This window comes from Chiloscyllium plagiosum, unplaced genomic scaffold (genome assembly GCF_037043375.1).
Source record: "Chiloscyllium plagiosum isolate Xiang-an unplaced genomic scaffold, Cpla_swu_hap1 HiC_scaffold_19, whole genome shotgun sequence".
In the NCBI taxonomy this organism is placed as follows: Eukaryota; Metazoa; Chordata; class Chondrichthyes; order Orectolobiformes; family Hemiscylliidae; genus Chiloscyllium; species Chiloscyllium plagiosum.
Window position 1 is genome coordinate 5,084,787 of NW_028270157.1, and position 23,422 is coordinate 5,108,208.

The 23,422-nt window shown below is 48.2% G+C and overlaps 1 protein-coding gene across 13 annotated transcripts in view; it reads right to left on the bottom strand.

Moving 5' to 3' along the window:
• Window positions 1–23,422, bottom strand: part of mybpc1 (myosin binding protein C1) — a 159,772-nt gene that overhangs the window by 43,253 nt on the left and 93,097 nt on the right. For all 13 annotated transcript variants that reach the window (XM_043708742.2, XM_043708741.2, XM_043708740.2 and 10 more), the window contains 6 exons: window positions 22,343–22,467; window positions 17,269–17,374; window positions 13,843–14,003; window positions 12,244–12,409; window positions 7,746–7,852; window positions 4,885–5,018 (listed from right to left, as the gene is read on the bottom strand). In XM_043708742.2, the coding sequence (XP_043564677.2) occupies window positions 4,885–5,018; window positions 7,746–7,852; window positions 12,244–12,409; window positions 13,843–14,003; window positions 17,269–17,374; window positions 22,343–22,467 (799 nt within the window). The remainder of the gene's footprint in view (window positions 1–4,884; window positions 5,019–7,745; window positions 7,853–12,243; window positions 12,410–13,842; window positions 14,004–17,268; window positions 17,375–22,342; window positions 22,468–23,422) is intronic.

The window sequence follows — 23,422 nt, forward strand, 5'->3', positions numbered from 1 at the left end:
GACCCTCCTGGACGACCTCCCTTTCTGGAGTTGTGATACTATCCCTGATTAGGAATACCACTCTCCCCATCTCTTTTACCTTCCCCACATTCCCTTTGAAACATCTAAAGCTTGGACTATCCAATAACCATTCAGGCAGCTTGCTGCTCATCGGATACTGCCTGAATTGCTGTGCTCTTCCAGCACCACTGATCCAGAATCTGGTTTCCAGCATCTGCAGTCTTTGTTTTTACCTATCCAATAACCATTCCTGTCCCTGTGATATCCAAGTCTCTGTAATGGCCACAACATCACAGTTCTAAGTATTGATCCATGCTGAGTTCATCACCCTTATTCCTGACATTTCTTGCATTAAAATAGACACACTTCAACCCATCCCACTGACTGCACCTTTTCCTTATCAAGTGGCTATCCCTCCTCACAGACTCTCTGCACGCTGTATCTGCCTGTTCACTATCTACCCCTCCTCTGATCCGGAGCACCGGTTCCCATCCCCCTGCCAATCCCGTTTAAAACCTCTTGAAGAGTTCTAGTAAATCTCCTGCCCAGGTTGGTGACCCTCCAGTTCAGGTGCAACCCATCCTCCTTGTACGGGTTCCTACTTCCCCAGAAGGTATCCCAATGATCCACATACCTGAAGCCCTCCCTCCTATACCAGCTCTGCAGCCACATGTTCAGCTGCATTCACCCTCTGTTCCTAGCATCATTAGCCTGTGGCACCAGTAGCAATTCTGAAATTACTACTCTGTTCATCCTGCCTTTTAGCTTCCAACCTAACTCCCTATACTGTATTCACTTTTCAGGTCTTCCTCTCTTTTCCAAGCTATGTCATTGGTACCGATGTGTACCACGACTTCTGGCTGCTCTCCCTCCCCCTTAAGAATCCTGTAAACATGACCAGAGATATCCCTGACCCTGATATCTAGGAGGAAACACACCATCTGGGAGTCTCGCTCGCGGGCACACAATCTCCCATCTGTTCCTCTCACCATTGAATCTCCTATCACTATCGCTCTCCTATTCTCTCCCCTTCCCTTCTGAGCCGCAGAGCCAGGCTCAGTGCCAGAAAACTGGCTGCGGTGGGTTTCCCCTGGTAGGTCACCCCTCCAAACAGTATCCAAAGCAGTACACTTATTATTGAGGGGAAAGGCCACAGGGTCTCACTGCACTGTCTGCTTATTCCCTTTCCCTCTCCTGAAAGTCACCCAACTACCTTCATCGAGGAGAAAGTAAGGTCTGCAGATGCTGGAGATCAAAGTTGAAACTTTATTGCTGGAACAGCACAGCAGGTCAGGCAGCATCCAGGGAACAGGAGATTCGACGTTTCGGGCACAGGCCCTTCTTCAGGAATGAGCAGAGAGTGTTCAGCAGGAGAAGATAAAAGGTAGGGAGGAGGGACTTGGAGGAGGGGAGTTGGAAATGTGATAGGTGGAAAGAGGTCAAGGTGAGGGTGATAGGTCGGAGTAGGGTGGAGGCGGAGAGGTCAAGAAGAAGACTGCAGGTCAGGAAGGCGGTGCCGGGCTGGAAGGATCCGGCTGAGACAAGGTGGGGGGAGGGGGGATGAAGAAACTGGTGAAGTCCAAGTTCATCCCCTGTGGTTGGAGGGTTCCCAGTCGGAAGATAAGACGCTCCTCCTCCGACCGTCGCGTTGTTGTGGTTTGGCGGTGGATGAGTCCAATGACCTGCATATCCTCGGTGGAGTGGGAGGGGGAGTTGAAATGCTGTGCCACAGGTTGGTTGGGTTGGTTCGTCCGGGTGGCCCAGAGGTGCTCCCTGAATCGCTCCGCAAGTAGGCGGCCTGTCTCCCCAATATAGAGGAGGCCACACCGGCTGCAGCGGATGCAGTAGATGATGTGGGTGGAGGTGCAGGTGAATCTGTGGCGGATATGGAAGTTTCCCCTGGGGCCTTGGAGAGAAGTGAGGGGGGAGGTGTGGGCGCAAGTGTTGCACCTCCTGCGGTTGCAAGGGAAGGTGCCGGGAGTGGTGGTTGGGTCGGTGGGGGGTGTGGATCTGACAAGGGAGTCGCGGAGGGAGTGGTCTCTACGGAAAGCTGATAGGGGAGGGGAGGGAAATATATCCTTGGTGCTGGGGTCTGTTTGGAGGTGGCGGAAGTGACGGCGGATGATGCGCTGTACATGGAGATTGGTGGGGTGGTAGGTGAGGACCAGTGGGGTTCTGTCCTGGTGGCGGTTGGAGGGGCGGGGCTCAAGGGCGGAGGAGCGGGAAGTGGAGGAGATGCGGTGGAGGGCACCGTCGACCACGTCGGGGGGGAAATTGCGGTCCTTGAAGAAGGAGGCCATCTGTGTTGTACGTATTTTGAACTGGTCCTCCTGGGAGCAGATGCGGCGGAGACGAAGGAATTGGGAGAATGGGATGGCGTTTTTACAGGGGGCAGGATGGGAGGAGGTGTAGTCCAGGTAGCTGTGGGAGTCGGTAGGTTTGTAGTAGATGTCCGTGTTGATTCGGTCGCCTGAGATAGGGCCGTTCTCAAAGCACTCCGCTTCTTCCTTTCCCGCCGTACCACCCAGTACCCTTCCACCGACACCCTCCTTCGACTGACCGAACTGGTCCTCACCCTGAACAACTTTTCTTTCCAATCCTCCCACTTTCTCCAAACAAAAGGAGTAGCCATGGGCACCCGCATGGGCCCCAGCTATGCCTGCCTCTTCGTAGGGTATGTGGAACAATCCATCTTCCGCAACTACACTGGCCCCACCCCCCATCTTTTTCTTCGCTACATTGATGACTGTATCGGCGCTACCTCGTGCTCCCACGAGGAGGTTGAACAGTTCATCCACTACACCAACACCTTCCACCCCGACCTCAAATTCACCTGGACAGTCTCGGACTCCTCCCTCCCCTTCCTAGACCTTTCTGTTTCTATCTCAGGCGACCGAATCAACACGGACATCTACTACAAACCTACCGACTCCCACAGCTACCTGGACTACACCTCCTCCCATCCTGCCCCCTGTAAAAACGCCATCCCATTCTCCCAATTCCTTCGTCTCCGCCGCATCTGCTCCCAGGAGGACCAGTTCAAAATACGTACAACACAGATGGCCTCCTTCTTCAAGGACCGCAATTTCCCCCCCGACGTGGTCGACGGTGCCCTCCACCGCATCTCCTCCACTTCCCGCTCCTCCGCCCTTGAGCCCCGCCCCTCCAACCGCCACCAGGACAGAACCCCACTGGTCCTCACCTACCACCCCACCAATCTCCATGTACAGCGCATCATCCGCCGTCACTTCCGCCACCTCCAAACAGACCCCAGCACCAAGGATATATTTCCCTCCCCTCCCCTATCAGCTTTCCGTAGAGACCACTCCCTCCGCGACTCCCTTGTCAGATCCACACCCCCCACCGACCCAACCACCACTCCCGGCACCTTCCCTTGCAACCGCAGGAGGTGCAACACTTGCGCCCACACCTCCCCCCTCACTTCTCTCCAAGGCCCCAGGGGAAACTTCCATATCCGCCACAGATTCACCTGCACCTCCACCCACATCATCTACTGCATCCGCTGCAGCCGGTGTGGCCTCCTCTATATTGGGGAGACAGGCCGCCTACTTGCGGAGCGATTCAGGGAGCACCTCTGGGCCACCCGGACGAACCAACCCAACCAACCTGTGGCACAGCATTTCAACTCCCCCTCCCACTCCACCGAGGATATGCAGGTCATTGGACTCATCCACCGCCAAACCACAACAACGCGACGGTCGGAGGAGGAGCGTCTTATCTTCCGACTGGGAACCCTCCAACCACAGGGGATGAACTTGGACTTCACCAGTTTCTTCATCCCCCCTCCCCCCACCTTGTCTCAGCCGGATCCTTCCAGCCCGGCACCGCCTTCCTGACCTGCAGTCTTCTTCTTGACCTCTCCGCCTCCACCCTACTCCGACCTATCACCCTCACCTTGACCTCTTTCCACCTATCACATTTCCAACTCCCCTCCTCCAAGTCCCTCCTCCCTACCTTTTATCTTCTCCTGCTGAACACTCTCTGCTCATTCCTGAAGAAGGGCCTGTGCCCGAAACGTCGAATCTCCTGTTCCCTGGATGCTGCCTGACCTGCTGTGCTGTTCCAGCAATAAAGTTTCAACAACTACCTTCATCCTCTAATGTAGATGTGACTACCTCCCTAAAGCTCCGCTCTATCACCCCTCAGCTTTCCGAATTATCCAAAGTTCATCCAGCACCAGCTCTAGTTCCCTAACATGGTCTGTGAGGAGCTGGAGTTGGGTGCACTTCGAGTCATAGAGTCATAGAGATGTACAGCATGGAAACAGACCCTTCGGCCCAACCCGTCCATGCCGACCAGATATCCCAACCCAATCTAGTCCCACCTGCCAGTACCCGGCCCATTTCTCTCCAAACCCTTCCTATTCATATACCCATCCAGATGCCTCTTAAATGTTGCAATTGTACCAGCCTCCACCACTTCCTCTGGCAGCTCATTCCATACACGTACCACTCTCGGGGTGACCCTTAACCTCCCACATCCTGCAAGATGAGCATACAACTGCCCTAGCCTCCATCCCCTCTGCTCTAAATTACCAGGAGAGATTGAATAAAAGAAAACTAACAAAACAAAACCTTACCTTACCTTACCTTACACAGAGTTTTTTTGGTTTGAGGAGGAGGACGGGTGGGAGACACTACACGTGTACTGTCTAGCGTTTAGCACCTGCCCAAATATATCAGTTGACCTGCCCAGCAATCTCCATGTCTGTGTCCACTCCTGTTGCGACTTCGCTTCATCTATTCACGAGTTAAGTCTTTAAGAAGGAAATTGACCTTCCCAGCAGCCCCCTGGTCCTCGCTGTCAGCACTCCTGCTGTTGCTGCAAAGGGGATTGGCTGTGTAGGTGAAGGAAGTGACTTACCTTTTCACCTTTCATCCACACAATCCGTGGTATTGGTTCCCCTGTGACTGGGATATCCAACCGAAGTTTATTTCCAGCCACCACCACAATCTCAGGCGTCTTGGAGAGATGGTCGAGGTGGAGCTTGGGAGCATCTAATGGAGTCAACGTTAAAAAGACAAAAATTAGACACCAAAACTACTACCCATGGAAATACTGATATACAAATGTGGATTAGGATAATCTGTACCCTGCCTTTTCATCTCCTGCAATGTTTCATCATTAAGGCTCACCAAACCTGATTGCCATCATAGAGTCATAGAGATTTCCAACGCAGAAAAAGACCCTTCAGTCCATTGTGTCTGCACTGGTCAAACAACCTCGTCTAACTATTCTAATCTCATTTTCCAGCATTTCATTGTTTCATTTTCCAACCATCTTGAACCCATATCCCCCTCATTCTTGATCCTTCCGCCAATGGGAACAGACTGATTGAGACTGTAATCAGTTGATCCCTTGCCCAATGGTGTCCTGCCCACATGAGCGAATTTCCTGAAGATGACCAATCATACGTCCACCAGTTTGTTTCCCCTTTCTACCGACAGCACATGGACTACATTGCTTCACAAAAGCAGCTCCCGATCTCCAGGATAACTAGGGACAGGTAATAAACACTGGGCCAGCCAGCGATGCCCATGGCCCATGGGTGAACAAAAAATCTGATTGCAAAAGGAAAAGATTCTTGGTTATCCGATTGGATGATTCTATGCTGTCAATCAATTTATTTTGCCTAACTTCAATATTTTAATGCCCAATGGACAAGATGTTTAAAATACCTCTGGGTTGTTCATCCCTCACTGCATTGGCCTGTGATGACCAACAGGATGAAGCTGGGGTTAGGGTTAGGTTTAGAGTTAGGGTTAGGGTTAGAGTTAGGGTTAGGGTTAGGGTTAGAGTTAGAGTTAGGGTTAGGGTTAGGGTTAGGGTTAGAGTTAGGGTTAGGGTTAGGGTTAGAGTCTCACTGTGCACGCTGAGGAGGTTGTGCTCTCTTATGTGCTGTCACTGGGGTAAATGGGAAAGTTGTGAAGGGACAGCAGAGTTCAGTGGAGCAGAGGGAAGAGGATCAAGATAGTAAATGTCCACTTGAGACTTATTTTCCAATAGATCGAGTTGACCGTGGATACCAATGCATTCCACTGTCCCTGTCTGGGTTGATCTAATTACACCTTAGGCTAAGCCTAAGAATCAATGCTAAGTGGAAGAACATGATCACAGAAAGTTTCCAGTGCAAAAGGAAGCCATTCAGTGCATTTGCTCAATGCTAGCTCTCTGGGGGACCAATTTACTGAGCGCCGTTTCCTCATCCTTTTCCATATATCCCTGCATGGTCTTTCTTTACCCAGAGAGTGGTGGGGGCATGGAATGCGCTGCCTGTGGGAGTGGTAGAGTCAGAATCATTGGCGACCTTTAAGCGGCAATTGGATAGGTACATGGATAGGTGCTTAAGCTAGGACAAATGTTCGGCACAACATCATGGGCCAAAGGGCCTGTTCTGTGCTGTATTGTTCTATGTTCTATGTTCTAGAAGTATCTGTCTATTGATAGCTTTATTGAACCTGTCCTCACTGCCCCTCCTTCTAACGCAGCACTCTCAGACCCTAACCATTTGTTTCATGAGTACATTTCTCCCCGTGTCACCATTGCTCCATTGGCCAACTGTCTTGAATCCATGCCCCTCATTCTCCACCCTTCTACGAATGGGAACAGAATGTGATCACTCGATCCCCATGCCCAATGGTGCCCTGCCCAAGTGCGTGAATTTCCTGAAGATGCCAATCATGATTCCATTCAGAGCCTTAGCCAATGGGCATTTGTGGCTCAGTGCCCAGCTGAGGCAGGTACTGCCAATGTAGGTGGGAGGAAAAAAAATGACTGCAGATGCTGGAAACCAGATTCTGAATTAGTGATGCTGGAAGAGCACAGTAGTTCAGGCAGCATCCAAGGAGCAGTAAAATCGACGTTTCGGGCAAAAGCCCTTCATCAGGAATACAGGAATCCTGATGAAGGGCTTTTGCCCGAAACGTCGATTTTCCTGCTCCTCGGATGCTGCCTGAACTGCTGTGCTCTTCCAGCCCCACTAATCCAGAATGTAGGTGGGAGGCCATGTCCTCCAAATGGAAGCCCCTTCTGAACACTGTTGATAGTAAGGCCATAAATACCAGGCCAGGAACGAGGAGGATGGATCATTTAAAGGTGTGTTGGTGGTCTCCTGACCTCCTGCTCAGGGGTCTGCCTGGAAAAGGCTGGTGGGTTGTGTAAACACTCGTGGGGAGTCGATGTAGTGATTGTAACGAGGTCAGCCAGGTGAATCTAATAGAATATGAGTTCCCTGATTGGTCCAATTTAAACTGGAGTGTCAGGGATTCTGCTCACCCTAGGAGCCTCTGTGCTCGCTGGATCAGTGTAATCTATTCTGCTTGTATAACGAAAGGGTGACTTGGTGCTTGGTTACTGACCTTTGTGGAGTTACTTCCGTGGGGTTACTTCCAAAGTTGATAAGACCCTGACCCCTTAAAAAATGGCCCCTTTGAGTAGTTGAGGCCTTTGAGTAGTTGACTGCCCACCTCCATTGAGTGGATTATTGACTTTCTCCTCTGGCCTCCTCTGGGCAGATCAGCCAGAGACAGAACTGTGTCAGGGAGTGGTCCTGATGCACCCTGCCCTCCCCCATATCCCATCCAACCCCCCCAAACCCCTGGGCTCCAACTGCACCCCCATGGGGCTTGGGGAAACAGCCCAATGAGTTCCTAACAGTTTCTCGCATCCTCATCATCAACTTCCATCATTCAGTGGGTCTGTGCACCCTGCCTGCTCTCACTCACCAATCATACGAAGCTTAGCTCCCAGCTGAATTGAGTAACCATCTGGGATGAAAGTGTAGTCACCATCATCGTCCAAAGCCATCTTTTCCACCACCAGCTTGTGTACTCTTCAATCACAAAACACAACACATGAGGCTTCTGCCAAATTCATGCACAAATTAATTAATTAATAAACAACAGAAGTTCACGAGAATATATGGAAGTTTATAAGATTGTGAATGGCTTGGATAGAGTCAAAAATATGAGGCTTTTTCCCAGGGTGAAGGGGCTAATTACTAGGGGACACAGGTTCAAGTGCGGGAAGGGGGGAAGTTTATTAGAGATGTGAAAGGCAAATGTTTCACACAAAGGGTGGAGCACTCTGGAACACGCTGCCAGAGGAGGTGGTGGAAGCAGATCCAACAACAGCATTCAACAAGCACGTGGACAAATACATGGATAGGAAGGGAATAGAGGGATATGGATCCTGTAAGGGAAGAGAGGCTTAGCATGGAGGGGCAAAATGTGTCAGTGCAGGCTTGAAGGGCGGAAGGGCCTGTTCCTGTTCTGTGTTGTTCTTTGTAACCACAGCAGCAATTGTTCGTTCCTGTTAAACTTCTGCAGAACTGAGGTTAAGTCGTATTTGGTGTTCTGTACATAAATCTGGTCTGTTACTCAAAGGACCAAGAGGCAGTGCAGATGGTGCAAATAAAAAGGATTTACTGGATAAGCACATAACCACTAGGGGCAGGGGGAGGCCATTCAGCCCCTCGAGCCTGCTCTGGTATGGCTGATCTCATCTCAGCCTCAATTCCACTTTCCTGCCCTCTCCTTATAACCCTTTAACCCGTTCCTAATTAAAAATCTGTCTCTAGCCTCTTTAAATTTACTCAAGGAAACCGCCAGGCTCTGGGAAAGTGAACACCACAGATTCATCACCCTCTGAGGGAAGTAATTCCTCCTCATCTCTGTTTTAAATCTGCCACCCATCAGCCACATGACCTCTCATTCTAGATTGCCTCACAAGGGGAATCATCACTCAACATCTGCTCTGTCAATCCCGTTAGAGTCAAAACAAAACTGCAGCTTCGGCTCTTGATGTTGTTTAGTTTGCTGTGTTCTTCCAGCCTCCTTGTCTACCTTGTCAATCGCTTTAGCATTGTATATAATGCAATTAGATCTCCTCTCATTCTTTTATACACCAGGTAGTATTGGCCTATTCTTGTAGAAGTTATAACAATTGTAAAAGACTGAACGAGCTAGAGTTCTTTTCTCTGGAAGGCTGAGGGGTTGTTGAATAAAGATCTTTAAAGGTTGGAACAGGTTTGGAAGAGCATTTGATGGAGAATTTGATGGTAGAACTGACTCGAAGTAGGAGACAGAGGGTGGTGGTGGAGGGTTGTTTTTAGACTGGAGGCTTGTGACCAGTGGAGTGCCACAAGGATCGGTGCTGGGTCCACTACTTTTTGTCATTTATATAAATGATTTGGATATGAATATAGGAAGGTACAGTTAGTAAATTTGTAGATGACACCAAAATTGGAGGTGTAGTGGACAGCAAAGAAGGTTACCTCGGAGAAAATGGGAACTTGATCAGATGGGCCGAAGGGCTGAGATGTGGCAGATGGAGTTTAATTTGGAGTAATGCGAGATGCTACGTTTTGGGAAAGCAAATCTTAGCTGGACTTATACACTTAATGGTAAGGTCCTAGGGAGTGTTGCTGAACTAAGAGACCTTGGAGTGCATGTTCATATCTCCTTGAAAGTAGAATTGTAGGTAGATAGGATAGTGAAGAAGGTGTTTGGTATGCTTTCCTTTATTGGTTAGTGCATTGAGTACAGGAGTTGGGAGGTCATGTTGCGGCTGTACAGGACTTTGGTTAGGCCACTGTTGGAATATTGCATGCAATTCTGGTCTCCTTCCTATCAGAAGGATGTTGTGGAACTTGAAAGGGTTCAGAAATGATTTACAAAGATGATGCCAGGGTTGGAGGATTTGAGCTATAGGGAGAGGCTGAACAGGCTGGGGCTGTTTTCCCTGGAGCGTCGGAGGCTGAGGGGTGACCTTATAGAGGTTTATAAAATCATGAGAAGCATGGATAGGATAAATAGACAAAGTTTTTTCCTTGGGGTGGGGGAGACCAGAACTAGAGGGCATAGGTTTAAAGTGAGAGGGGAAAGATATAAAAGGGACATAAGGGGCAACTTTTTCATGCAGAGGGTGGCACGTGTATGGAATGAGCTGCCAGAGGAAGTGGTGGAGGCTGGTACAATTGCATTATTTAAAAGGCATCTAGATGGGTGTATGAATAGGAAGGGTTTGAAGGGATATGGGCCAAGTGGTGGCAAATGGGACTAGATTAGGTTAGGGTATCTGGTCAGCATGGACGAGTTGGACCGAAGGGTCTGTTTCTGGGCTGTACATCTCTATGACCCTATGACTCTATCATAGTTTCAGCTTTTCTCTTGCAATCATCAAAAAGTATGCAAAAACATGAGGGAAGATTCTTGTGTCTGGCCAGACGAGTACAAGGTGAAAACCTTCAACAACACTTTTTCTCCTGTTTAAAGGTACTCTGAATGAACAATAGCCTGTCCATTTCTCACTATGGAGCCCCCAAGATGGAGAATAACAGATCCATTTGATGGAAACTACTTTACTCTGAGAGTTACAAAGTGGAGCTCACTAGCACAGGGTGGAGTGTTGAGGTGAAAAGCAAAGATACATTTAAGGGGAATATAGATAAAGACATGATACAGATTCAATGAGATGAAGAGGGATGGGGGGAGATTCATGTGGTGCATAAACCCCAGCATGGACTAGTTGGGTTGAATTGCTATCTAATTCCATCTTCAGTGATGTGATTTCTCAATAAAAGGCCCTTCAAAGTATAACCTCAATATTGATTGATAAAACGCAGATGCAGCTGAATAAAGAATTCCTCTGCTCACTACAGGGTAGATTTTTAATTCCATCCTCTGAATGTTGGTGTCATTGGCAAGGTCAGAGTTTACTGCCCATCCCTACATGTCCTGAGAAAGTGACAGTCCCCCTTTCTGAACTAAAGCACTCTGATACAACTACCATTAAAAACAGGCTCAAAGGAGATATAAATGGCAAGTTTCCTTCCATTGGACAATTGGACAAAGCATTATGTCTACCTGGACTGTCTTTCTTTCAAAGAGGTCAATGCAAGGATAATGGAAGTTTATCTTTTAATAAGGCATGTATTAGAAATCTCCTGCTTCCTTGCCTGGACTTGGCTCCTTGCATTCACATCACTGATTTTTTATAACTAGTGTTTATGGCAGTTATGTTAGAAGTTAGATTTTCAGTTGGGAATGTTTACTGTAAGCAAGGAGCTGCTCAGCTCATGTCTCCTGCTTCTGAAACATCCTCGTTGTGAATCCAATGTGAAGCCAGATTACAGATACAGTCAATGACATGTGTGGAACTGCAAGTAAATCCAAATCCATCAGAGTTTTACCTGCACTTCCACATGCCATTTACTGTATCCATTGCACCCGACGTGGTCTCCTCTACGTTGGGGAGACTGGACGACTACTCGCAGAGTGCTTCATAGAACATCTCCGGGAAACCCCCACTGCCCCATGGCTGAACATTTCAACTCCCCCTCCCACTCCACCAAGGACATGTAGGTCCTGGGCCTCCTTCATCACCACACCCTAACCAACTGACACCAGGAGGAAGAATACCTCATCTTCCGCCTCAGGACCCTCCAACCCCATTCCATCAATGTGGACTTCACTAGTTTCCTCATTTCCCCTCCCCCCACCTTATCTTTTAACTCAGCACTGCCCTCTTGACCTGTCCCATCTGTCTTCCTTCCCACCTACCACTCCACCCTCCTCTCCAATCTATCACCAATACCCCCACCTTAATCCACCTATCGCACCCTCTGCTACCTTCCACCCCAGTCCCACCCTCCCTCCCATTTATCTCTCCATCCCCAAGGCTCACAAGCCTCATTCCTCATTAAGGGCTGAAACATTGATTCTCCTGCTCCTCAGATGCTGCCTGACCTGCTGTGCTTTTCCAGCACCACATCACACAGGAGAGCCTAGCTCAGATTGGAGGCTCTGTCTATCCTATCAACCCCATTTTTTTTTAGTTTCCAAATAGTTCAAATTGATTCCGAAAGGCTGAAGTGGGATTGAACTCATCACCTGCTTGAAATGGCTGACTCAGCAATGGGCACTTTACCACTTAAACTGACAAGTAAAAGAATTTAACCCAACTGCTAAACTGGGACACGATAGTACAAAGAGAGGTGGTAAAAGGAACTTTCTAAATGGGATATAATAAGTGCATGAAAAGGAACAGAAATTTCCTGGCCATTGGGAACAGAGCAGGGAAGTTTCAGACTTGTTGGATCCTTCTTTCAGAGAGTTAACCTGAGTATGATGGGCTGAATGGCTTACTGTGTGCTGCCTGATTCTCTTAACCGAGGACAAACAAACGCTCATTCATTGGTTACATATGGCTGTGAGCCCTCACTTTTTGCGGTGAGTTATCTTTATGTGTTCACTTGGATAGATCAGTTGGCCGTTTTTGTACCACTTTCCACCCACGTTCGCTTCCGACAATTCACACTCAAGGACTGCCTGCTGACCAGCTCGGACGACTTGGTCGGTGAGATCCTGCAATATCTTCAGAGGTTTCACTGAGAAACAAGGAGATAACATCAGGGAAGCTCAACTTGTGTGAAACAGTGCATCTCACCACCCCCACCAAACTAAAAACACTCCTTACTTCCTCAGCTACAAGTCCGCATTATCTATAAATCCATAATCCAGGGGCGGCACAGTGGCTCAGTGGTTAGCACTGCTACCTCACAGTGCCAGGGACCCAGGTTCGATTCCAGCCTCGGGCGACTGTCTGTGTGGTATCATGGAATCCCTATAGTGCAGAAACAGGCCATTCGGCACAACAAGTCCACATCGACCCTCTGAACAGCAACCCACCCAGATCCATTTCCCCTACCCTATTACTCTACATTTACTCCTGACTAATGCACCGAACCTACACATTCCCGAACACTGTGCAATTTAGCATGGCCAGTTCACCTGACCTGCACATCTTTGGACTGTGGGAGGAATCAGCAGCACCCAGAGGAAACCCACGCAGACACGGGGAGAATGTGCAAACTCTACAGAGACTTTCGCCTGAGGCTAGAAATGAACCTGGGTCCCTGGTGCTATGAGGCAGCAGTTTGCACATTCTCCCCATGTCTGCGTGGACTTCCTCCCACTGTCCAAAGATATGTAGGTTAGGTGGACTGGCCATGCTAAATTACCCATAGTGTCCAGAGATGTGTAAGTTAGCCATGGGAAACTCAGGGTGATAGGGTGGGGGTTTGGTGGGTCTGGGTGGGATGCTCTTCGGAGGGTTGGTGTGGACTCAATGGGCAGAATGGCCTGCTTCTGCATTGTAGAGATTCTATGATAAACATTCAATTCTGTTCAGCTGAGTGGGACCAACTTGCCTGGGATTGACGATGAGCCCAGCAGTCTCCTGTTAAATATCTGTGCTTAAGAACCAATCATGTTGGTGTGGGTCTTGAGTCATGTGTGAGCCCAGATTGGGGAACAATGACAGATTTCTTTTGCTGAGGGAAATTAACTTTTCCCAAGGCTGGGAATCTCCATGGGTAGGAGCCAGTGAAAAGTCACTGGGGAACGTAGCAGAATCTCCACATATACCCAGATTCCCATCATCCACAATGTCATGGCGATATTTGAGGTGGGTTATGCTGCTGTGAATATGTATTGTGAAAACGTTAACATGTTTTGGTAATTGCCTTTCCAGGATCCTCTGTATTTTGATACTGTGGGATGTGGGATGTGGGATGTGGATGTTGAAGGTGGTGGTGGGCTTACTGCTATGTTCTATGTCATGTTTTTAATGATAATGCAACAGCTTCATGGCCATGTTTAGTGAAGTCTTTAACTAATGCTTCTAAGGGACTTCCACCCACACCAGCCACCTTGAGAGCAATATTACTCTTACTCGGTTAATTAGCTCATAATATTTTAAAGTCCAACAATGAGAATTACCCTACTCGAAAACCCCTGCATTAAAAAATGTTACACGTACTATCAACTTTCAGCTCAGCTGTAGACTGGCCTCCAGTGGTCTTCACCGAATATGTTCCAGAGTCAGCTTTGGCAGCCTCTGGGATGATGAGCCAGTGTTTCTTTCCCTCAGTCCGAAAGCGGTGCTTGGGTGAAGCCCCAAGTTCAATCCCATTTTTAAACCTGAGGAGAGGATGGGGGCATCTCTGATTAGCAAAGCAAACCAGACATTTTATTTTAACACTGCAAACACACCACAAACTTAGTTGGAAGAATTGCAGAATTACTATGGCATAGAAGGAGGCCATTTGGCCCATTGTGCCTGCACTGGTTCGATCACTTCCTGCCTTTTCCTTATCTCCCCACACACCATTTCTATCTAAATAACCATGCAATGCTCCTCCTAAATGCCTCCATCGAAGCAGCCCCCATCACATTTCCAGGCTGTGCATTCTAAACCCTCACTATTCACTGGGTGAGAAAGCGTTTGCTTACATCACTAGGATGATTCCTGGTGTGGGGGAAATTGTCTTATGAACAAAAGTGAAACAGTTGAGACTCTACTCACTGGAATGAGTGAGAGGTGACCTCAGTGAAACACATTGGATTCTTAAGGGGTTTGACAGGGTCAACGCTGAGAGGATGTTTCCCCTCCATTAGGGAGTCTAGCACCAGAGGGCACAATCTCAGAATAAAGGGGAACCAATTTAAGACTGAGATGGGGAGGAATTTCTTCTCTCAGAGGGTTGTGAGTCTTTGGAACTCCTTGCCAAAGAGAGCTGTGGGGGCAGAGTCCTTGTGTATATTCAAGGCTGAATGTAGGTTTGCTCACTGAGCTGGAAGGTTCGTTTTCAGACGTTTTGTCACCATACTAGATAACATCTTCAGTGAGCCTCCGGACGAAGGCTTCGTCAGCCTACATCCAGAACCTCAACCTGAGCTACAAATCTTCTCAAAATTCAAGGCTAAGATAGATAGATTCCTGATTAGTCGAGGAATCAAAAGTTACAGTGGAAGGGCAGGAAAGTGGACATGAGGAATGCCCTTGGATCAGCCACGATCAAGGGACCCAGCGACCTACTCCAGTTCCTATGTCTTTTGAGTCCTTGCACCCTTGCTTCATTTGCACATCACTTTAAACCCATGTCCTCTCATTCCTGTTCCTTTTATGAGTGAAAGCACCTTCACCCGATCTATTCTATTCAGCCCGCTCATGATTCTGAAAACCTTGATCAGGTCTCCCTCTCAGCCTCCTTCTCTCTAAGGAGAATACTCCCACCTTCTTCAATCTATCCCTAAAACTGACGTTTCGCATTCCTGGAACCATTTTTGTCAATTGCTTCTTCACTCTCTCCAATGAATTCACATCCTTCCAATAATGTGACTCCCATAACTGTACACAATGCTCCATTTGAGGTCTAACCAGTGTCTTGCATCACCTCCTTGCCCTTGTACTCTATGCCCCTATTAACAAAGCCAGGGATAGTGTGTGCTTTTTTAACTGCTCTGTTCCCCCTGTCCTGCCACCTTCAATGATGAGTGCCCAACATAAACACCCAAACGGCACTCCCTTTAGAATTTTACCCTCGAAGTTACATTGTCTTTCAATGTTCTTCCAACCAAAACATATCACTTGACTGAATAATGTTTGTTGAATCATTGAGATCAGTCCTGCATTATGGCTGGGATACAGACTGTGCAAGAACTAACCAAATCAGTGAATGGTTACAGCACAGAAGGAGGTCATTTGACCCATCACATCTGTGTTCGTGCTCTGCAAGAGCAACTCACCTAGTCCCACTCCCATGGCATCTGTCTGAGGCTCTGTGACCCTCTCTGTTCAGACATTGATTCAGTTGTCCTTTTGGAATGCTTTAATTGAACCTGCCTCCATCACACTCTGAGACAATACATTCCAGATCCCAGTCACTGTACAAATCTTCAATCTCAGGTCAAAGGAAAAGGACAAAGGATGTCCCACCAGAAGGATGTGTAATTTTGGACAAGGGACCGAAACGGTTTTCCCAGATGTTGCCTGGTTTGGAGGGACGAGTTATGAGGACAGATTGGACAAAGTTGGTTTGTTTTCACTTGTATGTCGAAGGATGAGGGGCCACCTGATAATAGTTTACAAAGTTCTAGGAGGAATGGATAGAATGGTTAGTTGGAGTCTTTTCCTCAGGGTAAAAATGCCAATTACACGGGGACATAGGTTGAAGGTAGAAGGAGGAAAGTTTAAAGGCGATGTGAGAGGTAGGTTTTTGACACAATGGGAGGTAAGAGCCTGGAATGTGCCGCCAGAGGAAGTGGTAGAAACAGATACAATAACAACGTTTAAGAAGCCTCTTGACAGATACATGAATAGGCAGGGAAGAGAGGGACACAGACTGCATACAGGTAAGGATATGTTAGTCTAAAAAGGGACAGGCTTGGTGGGCCAAAGGGCCTGTTCTGGTGTTGTACTGTTCCTTGTTCTTTGTCAGTACAAAAGGAGGCCATTCAGTGCATCATGTTTGTGTTAGCTCTTGGGAAGTGTGGTGCAGGAAAAGCACAGCCGGTCAGGCAGCATCTGAGGAGCAGGAGAGTCAACATTTCGAGCATAAACTCTTCATCACTCATTCCTGATGAACAGCTTGTGCCCGAAACATCAACTCTCCTGCTCCTCGGACGCTGCCTGACCTGCTGTGCTTTTCCAACACTACACATTTTGACTCTGATCTCCAGCATCTGCAGTCCTCGCTTTTTCCTTAGTTCTCGGGAAGGGCTGTCTAATTAATCAGCTATCCCCACATTCTTTCCTCGTAGTCCTTCAATTTCACTCCCAGTAATTATTCCAAAGATTGACTGGTTACTGGAGTGAGTTTCAGTTGGGGGTGTCGGGTTGTTGCAGGGTGGGTATGGATGAAGCTGGGGGGAGGGGATTGAGGTGAGTGTAGTGGGGGGTAAGGGTTACCTTCTGAGGATTGAGAGAATCTGGGCTTGCGCGCATCGGAGATTCCAGGAAGACTTGAGATGGAAAATGCTGTGGGGGTTTGACTGGGTGGATGCTGAAGCGACATTATCTCTTGTGGGAGAGACAGCACAGGGTGACACAGCTTTTCCAAGAAGGGCTCTCCGAGGTGGGGAGAATTCTTTTCTCTCTGAGGATCATAAATCTTTGGAATGCTCTTGCTCAGAGAATGGTGGAGGCAGGGTGACTGATAATTGTTAAAGGCTAGATTCTTGACAACCAAGGCTTGTATGGGGATGGGGGATGTAATGTGAAGTTAAAGCGATAGGTCAGCTGATTGAATTGTGAAGCAGGCTTGATGGGCTAAATGGCCCATTTCAGCTCCCAATTTGAACATTTGCATGTTCACAGTCACGTTCACGCAGTCTTATTGCAAATATTTGTCCGTCCTCCTTTCCCTTCTGAGCTAACAAAGCTTCAGGGCTAGAGTGTACGTACCATTTCACTTGCGCGTTTTCTTCTGACACTTCACATTCCAATTCCACCCTCTCACCAACCAGCTCATCGCGATTCTCCAGCTCTCGAGTGATTAAAACAGGGGGCTCTGCAAGAGAGCAACACAAAGCAGGAGAATCAAAGTCAATCACCCACTCCGATATTGCCTCTAAACCCTGCCATTTCAGGGACATGCTTTTTACACTGTCAGCCTGAAATCCTCCTCAGAGCACGGCCTTTAGATAAACATCAGTGGCCTAAGCTTGCATTGAAAATTGTTAACTTGAAGCTACCATATACACATGTACCAGCAGAGGGAGTCTATTAGGATGAGACAACAAAGAAACTATGTTTAAAAACCTGTGCTGGTCTAAATCTAAATGCATTTGGCTGAGTATACAGCAGGAGAAAGTGATGACTGCAGATCTGAATATATAGCAGTTTCAAATAAGCACTACCACTGTTTGATGGTACTGTGGGGATTTATATATATGGGGAAACAAAAGAAAAAAATAATATATAAAACAGTTTCAGTGCCCAAGAGCTCCACAACATGGTTCCTAATTTTATTGATTTATTCCAGCTCTTACACCTGCTTAAGCAGAAAGAATCACTTAAATCACTTGATTCATGACTAAGATCATATAGATAACAGAATGGACAGCAAGCTGCTAATAAAGGGAGTGGTTGAAATGATGGTGCTGAGTTACTCAGACTGAGAGAAAGTGACGATTTGACCTTGAGATGAACTTACAATTCCATTCCCACGCCAGGTTCCACAGGAATCAATGCTGGGACACATGTAGTTCACCACTTTTAGCTTGGAAATCGTAAATGATTTTCAGATGACATCAATTAGGGAGGGGACAGCAACAAAATAGAGTGTAATAAACTTGGACAAGTAAATTCACTTCAATGCTGGAGGCTGGGAGGGAGAGGTATCTAACAGATTAGACCAGACATAGTCAGCCTCATGGTAGCATACCGGATAGGCACTTACCAAACGCTTCCATCACCCATTCCTCGGTATGTCCTATCCCATTGACAGCACACACCCAGCAGAGCTGGTGGCATTGTGTCATACAGTCACAGAAACATAGAAAATAGGAGCAGGAGTAGGCCATTCTGCCCTTCAAGCCTGCTCCACCATTAATATGATCACGACTGATCAACCAGTCCAGTCCCCTTTTTCTGCTTTCTCCTCATATCCTGTGATCCCTTTAGCCCTCAGAACTGTATCTAACTCTTTCTTGAAAACACTCAATGTTTTGGCCCTAGCTGCTTTCTGTGACAGAGAATTCCACAGGCTCACCACCCTCTGGGTGAAGACGTTTCTCCCCATCTCAGTCCTAAATGGCCTACCCCGTATCCTTAAACTGTGATCATCCTGCTCTGGAGAAAGTAGGGTTAGGAGGGAGTTTCCTCAGCTTTGACTCAGGACCATACAAAGTCTCATGGCTTCAGATTAAACATGGGTAAGGAGACCTCCTGCTGATTACCATGTCCCTTCCTCCCTTGGCTGGTGAATTGGTACTCCTCCATATTGAACAAGGTTTGGAGGTAGCACTAAGAGTGGCAAGTGCACAGAATGTACTCTGGTGGGGGGAATTAGTGATTGGTGGCAGTGCGACTGATTGAGCTGGTCAGGTCCTAAAGGAGAAAGTGAGGACTGCAGATGCTGGAGATCAGAGCTGAAAATGTGTTGCTGGAAAAGCGCAGCAGGTCAGGCAGCATCCAGGGAACAGGAGAATCGATGTTTCGGGCATAAGCCCTTCTTCAGGAATGAGGAAAGTTTGTCCAGCAGGCTAAGATAAAAGATAGGGAGGAGGGACTTGGGGGAGGGGTGTCGGAAATGTGATAGGTGGAAAGAGGTCAAGGTGAGGGTGATAGATCAGACTGGGGTGGGGGCGGAGAGGTCAGGAAGAAGATTGCAGGTTAGGAAGGTGGTGCTGAATTCGATGGATTTGACTGAGACAAGGTGGGGGGAGGAGAAATGAGGAAACTGGTGAAATCCGAGTTCATCCCTTGTGGTTGGAGGGTTCCTAGGCGGAAGATGAGGCGCTCTTCCTCCAACCGTCGTTTTGTTGTGGTCTGGCGATGGAGGAGTCCAAGGACCTGCATATCCTTGGTAGAGTGGGAGGGGGAGTTGAAATGTTGAGCCACAGGGTGGTTGGGTTGGTTGGTCCGGGTGTCCCAGAGGTGTTCTCTGAAACGCTCCGCAAGTAGCCGGCCTGTCTCCCCAATATAGAGGAGGCCACATCGGGTGCAGAGGATGCAATAGATAATGTGTGTGGAGGTGCAGGTGAATCTGTGGCGGATATGGAAGTTTCCTTTGGGGCCTTGGAGGGAGGTGAGCGGGGAGGTGTGGGTGCAAGTCTTGCACCTCCTGCGGTTGCAGGTGAAGGTGCCGGGAGTGGAGGTTGGGTTGGTGGGGAGTGTGGATCTGACGAGGGAGTCACGGAGGGAGTGGTCTTTACGGAATGCTGATAGGGGAGGGGAGGGAAATATATCCTTGGTGGTGGGGTCCGTTTGGAGGTGGCGGAAATGACGGCGGATGATACGCTGTACATGGAGATTGGTGGGGTGGTAGGTGAGGACCAGTGGGGTTCTGTCCTGGTGGCGGTTGGAGGGGCAGGGCTCAAGGGCGGAGGAGCGGGAAGTGGAAGAGATGCGGTGGAGGGCATCGTCGACCACATTGGGGGGGAAATTGCGGTCCTTGAAGAAGGAGGCCATCTGGGTTGTGCGTTTTTGGAACTGGTCCTCCTGGGAGCAGATGCGGCGGAGTCGAAGGTTCAATGGAGAGTGCAGGAGGGCGTGCCAGGGGCAGCACCAGGCACACAGAATCGGATGGCGTTTTTACAGGGGGCAGGATGGGAGGAGGTGTAGTCCAGGTAGCTGTGGGAGTCGGTCGGTTTGTAGTAGATGTCCGTGTTGATTCGGTCGTCTGAGATAGAAATAGAAAGGTCGAGGAAGGGGAGGGAGGAATCTGAGACTGTCCAGGTGAATTTGAGGTCGGGGTGGAAGGTGTTGGTGAAGTGGATGAACTGTTCAACTTCCTCGTGGGAGCACGAGGCGGCGCCGATACAGTCATCGATGTAGTGGAGGAAAAGGTGGGGGGTTGGGCCAGTGTAGTTGCGGAAGATGGACTGTTCCACATATCCTACGAAGAGGCAGGCATAGCTGGGGCCCATGCGGGTGCCCATGGCTACTCCTTTCGTTTGGAGGAAGTGGGAGGATTGGAAAGAGAAGTTGTTCAGGGTGAGGACCAGTTCAGTCAGTCGAAGGAGGGTGTCAGTGGAAGGGTACTGGTCGGTACGGCGGGAAAGGAAGAAGCGGAGGGCTTTGAGTCCTTCGTGATGGGGGATGGAGGTGTACAGGGACTGGATGTCCATGGTGAAAATAAGGCGTTGGGGACCGGGGAAGCGAAAATCATGGAGCAGATGGAGGGCATGGGTGGTGTCCCGAACGTAGGTTGGGAGTTCTTGGACTAAGGGGGACAGGACGGTGTCAAGGTATGCGGAGATGAGTTCGGTGGGGCAGGAGCAGGCGGAGACAATGGGTCCTAAAGGACAGAGCTGCTAGACTAGGTTCACTGCAGGTGGTGTGGGAACCAACAAAAGCGAAAAACATACCTAACTCCATCCTTACCAATCTGGCAGCTGCAGCTGCATCTGTCCATGACAGTATCGGTAAGAGTGACCACTGCATTGTCCTTGCGGAGGCAAAGTCCCACCTTCACATTGAAAATAATCACCATCGTGATGTGCGGCACTATCACTGTGCCAAATGGACAGACTGCAAACAGAGTGTGGTGCTGGAAAAGCACAGCAGGTCAGGCAGCATCCAAGGAGCAGGTGAATTGATGTTTCAGACATAAGTCCTGCATAGGAAGGGTTTATGCTCGAAACATCGATTCTCCTGCTCCTCAGATGCTGCCCGACCTGCTGGGCTTACCCAGCACCACACTCTCGATTCTGATCTCCAGCATCTGCAGTCCTCACTTTCTCACAGACTTCAAACAGATCTAGCAACTCAAGGCTGGGCATCCATGAGGCACTGTGGGCCATCAACAGCAGCAGAACTGTACTCCAGCACAATCTGTAACCTCATGGCCCGGCACATCCCCCATTCAACCATTACCATCAAGCCAGGGGATCAATCCTGGTTCAATGGAGAGTGCAGGAGGGCATGCCAGGGGCAGCACCAGGCACACAGAAAAATGAGATGTCAACCTGGTGAAGCCACCAAACACGACGACTTGTGTGTCAAACAGCATAAGCAGCAAGTGATGGATAGAGCTAAGCAATCCCTCAAACAATGGATCAGATCCAAGCTCCTCAATCCTGTCACATCCAGTTGTGAATGGTGCTGGATAATTAAACAATTCACTAGAGATGGGGGTTCCACAACTATCTCCATTCTCAATGATGGGGGAGGCCTGCACAATCGTGTAAAAGATAAAGCTGAAGCATTTGTAAATGGAAAATGTTTCCAATTGTGAGAGGAGTCAAAACTTAGCGTCATCAATATAAGAGGGTCACCAATAATCCAATCAGAAATTTTGGAAAAAAATCTTCATTCAGGGAGTGGGGAGAAACTGAGGCTCAATACAACAGAGAGTGGTTGAAAGGAATAATATTAATGAACAGAAGAGGTTAGATAAACTCAAGAGGGAAATGGATATGTTGATGGTATTCACTAATGGTGGAAAGTTCAAATGGAATATATTCACAAGGTAGACTGACCAGAGAAATTGAAAGACCTGTTTTCATCCTATAAATTCAATGTAATTCTAAACTCTAAGAAAGCAGCAAAAAATAACTAACAATTATCAAACAGCGGGCGAGAAACAAACAAAAACAGAAATTGCTGGAAAAGCTCAGCAGCTCCGGCAGCATCTGTGGAGAGAAATCAGAGTTAACGTTTCAGGTCCGGTGACCCTTCCTCAGAACTGAGTTTCTGATTTCTCTCCTGCTGAGATTTTCCAGCAATTTCTGGTTTTGTTTCAGGTTTCTAGCATGCACAGTTTTTTCAGTTTTTAAGCAGCAGAATAAAGGAGGTTTTTAGATTTATTTACCTTTGACAAACAATTCTGTTGCACATTTCTCATCCCCAGCTGTTACCTGGTACGCTGCATCATCTGCCATGGTGCAGTTTTTGATGGTTAACATTCGCAGTGTGCCTTTGTGTTCAAAGATATATCTGTCCAAAATTGCAAAGAAAGACTTCACTGAATATAAGCTCAACTGTCAAGCTAATTTGCAACAATTTCCATCTGATTTCTCAATTTCATCCCTCTCCTTATCTACCCCACCTCATAGAATTTGGGGGGGGGGCAGTGGTCTCGTGGTATTACCATTTAACTATTAACCAGATGACCAATAGGGGACCTGGGTTCAAATCCCACCACCACAGATGATGGAATGGGAATTCAATTTTTAAAAAATAAAGAAAATCTGTCATTAAGAATCTCATGTTGGGTATCCTTACCTGGTCTGGACTCCAGGTACACCAATGTAATTGACTCCTAACTGCCCTCTGGGCAATCAGAAAAAGGCAATAAGTGCTGGGCTAGTGAGCAATGCCCACATCTCAGAAATGAATAACATTTTATGAAAAGTACAGGACCTTAGCTCTTTTGTCAAACCTTGAAAGCGCTCGCCCTGTCCACCAATAAGATTTTCCTTCTTTCTCCCTCAACAACATGACCCACCACTGCTGTTACCTTCTGCCATCATCACTGAAAGCATGGTCTCAGAGATGCCTTGTTCACTACTCTTTTCCTGAACGTGGTTCACACTAGCCAGGGGGTAGTAATGGGCTGCTTTCTTGAAGGGCTGACGAGGGGCTTATGCCTGAAATGTCAATCCTCCTGATCCTCGGATGCTGCCTGACCTATTGTGTTTTCCCAGCACCACACTCTTGGCTCTGATCTCCAACATCTGCAGACCTCACTTTCTCCTCCTTGCTTTCTTGAACCACTGGCAATAGAAACGTGACAAAATGGAATGCTGTAGAGGGCACTCTGTCAGGGGATGGGATCTGGGTGTGATGATATTAGGAGGGGAATGCCCACAAATTACGCCAATGATGGAGGGAGAATGGGGATAGTTGTTTAAGGTGGAATAGCGTGTAATTTGGATGGGAATCTGGGCCG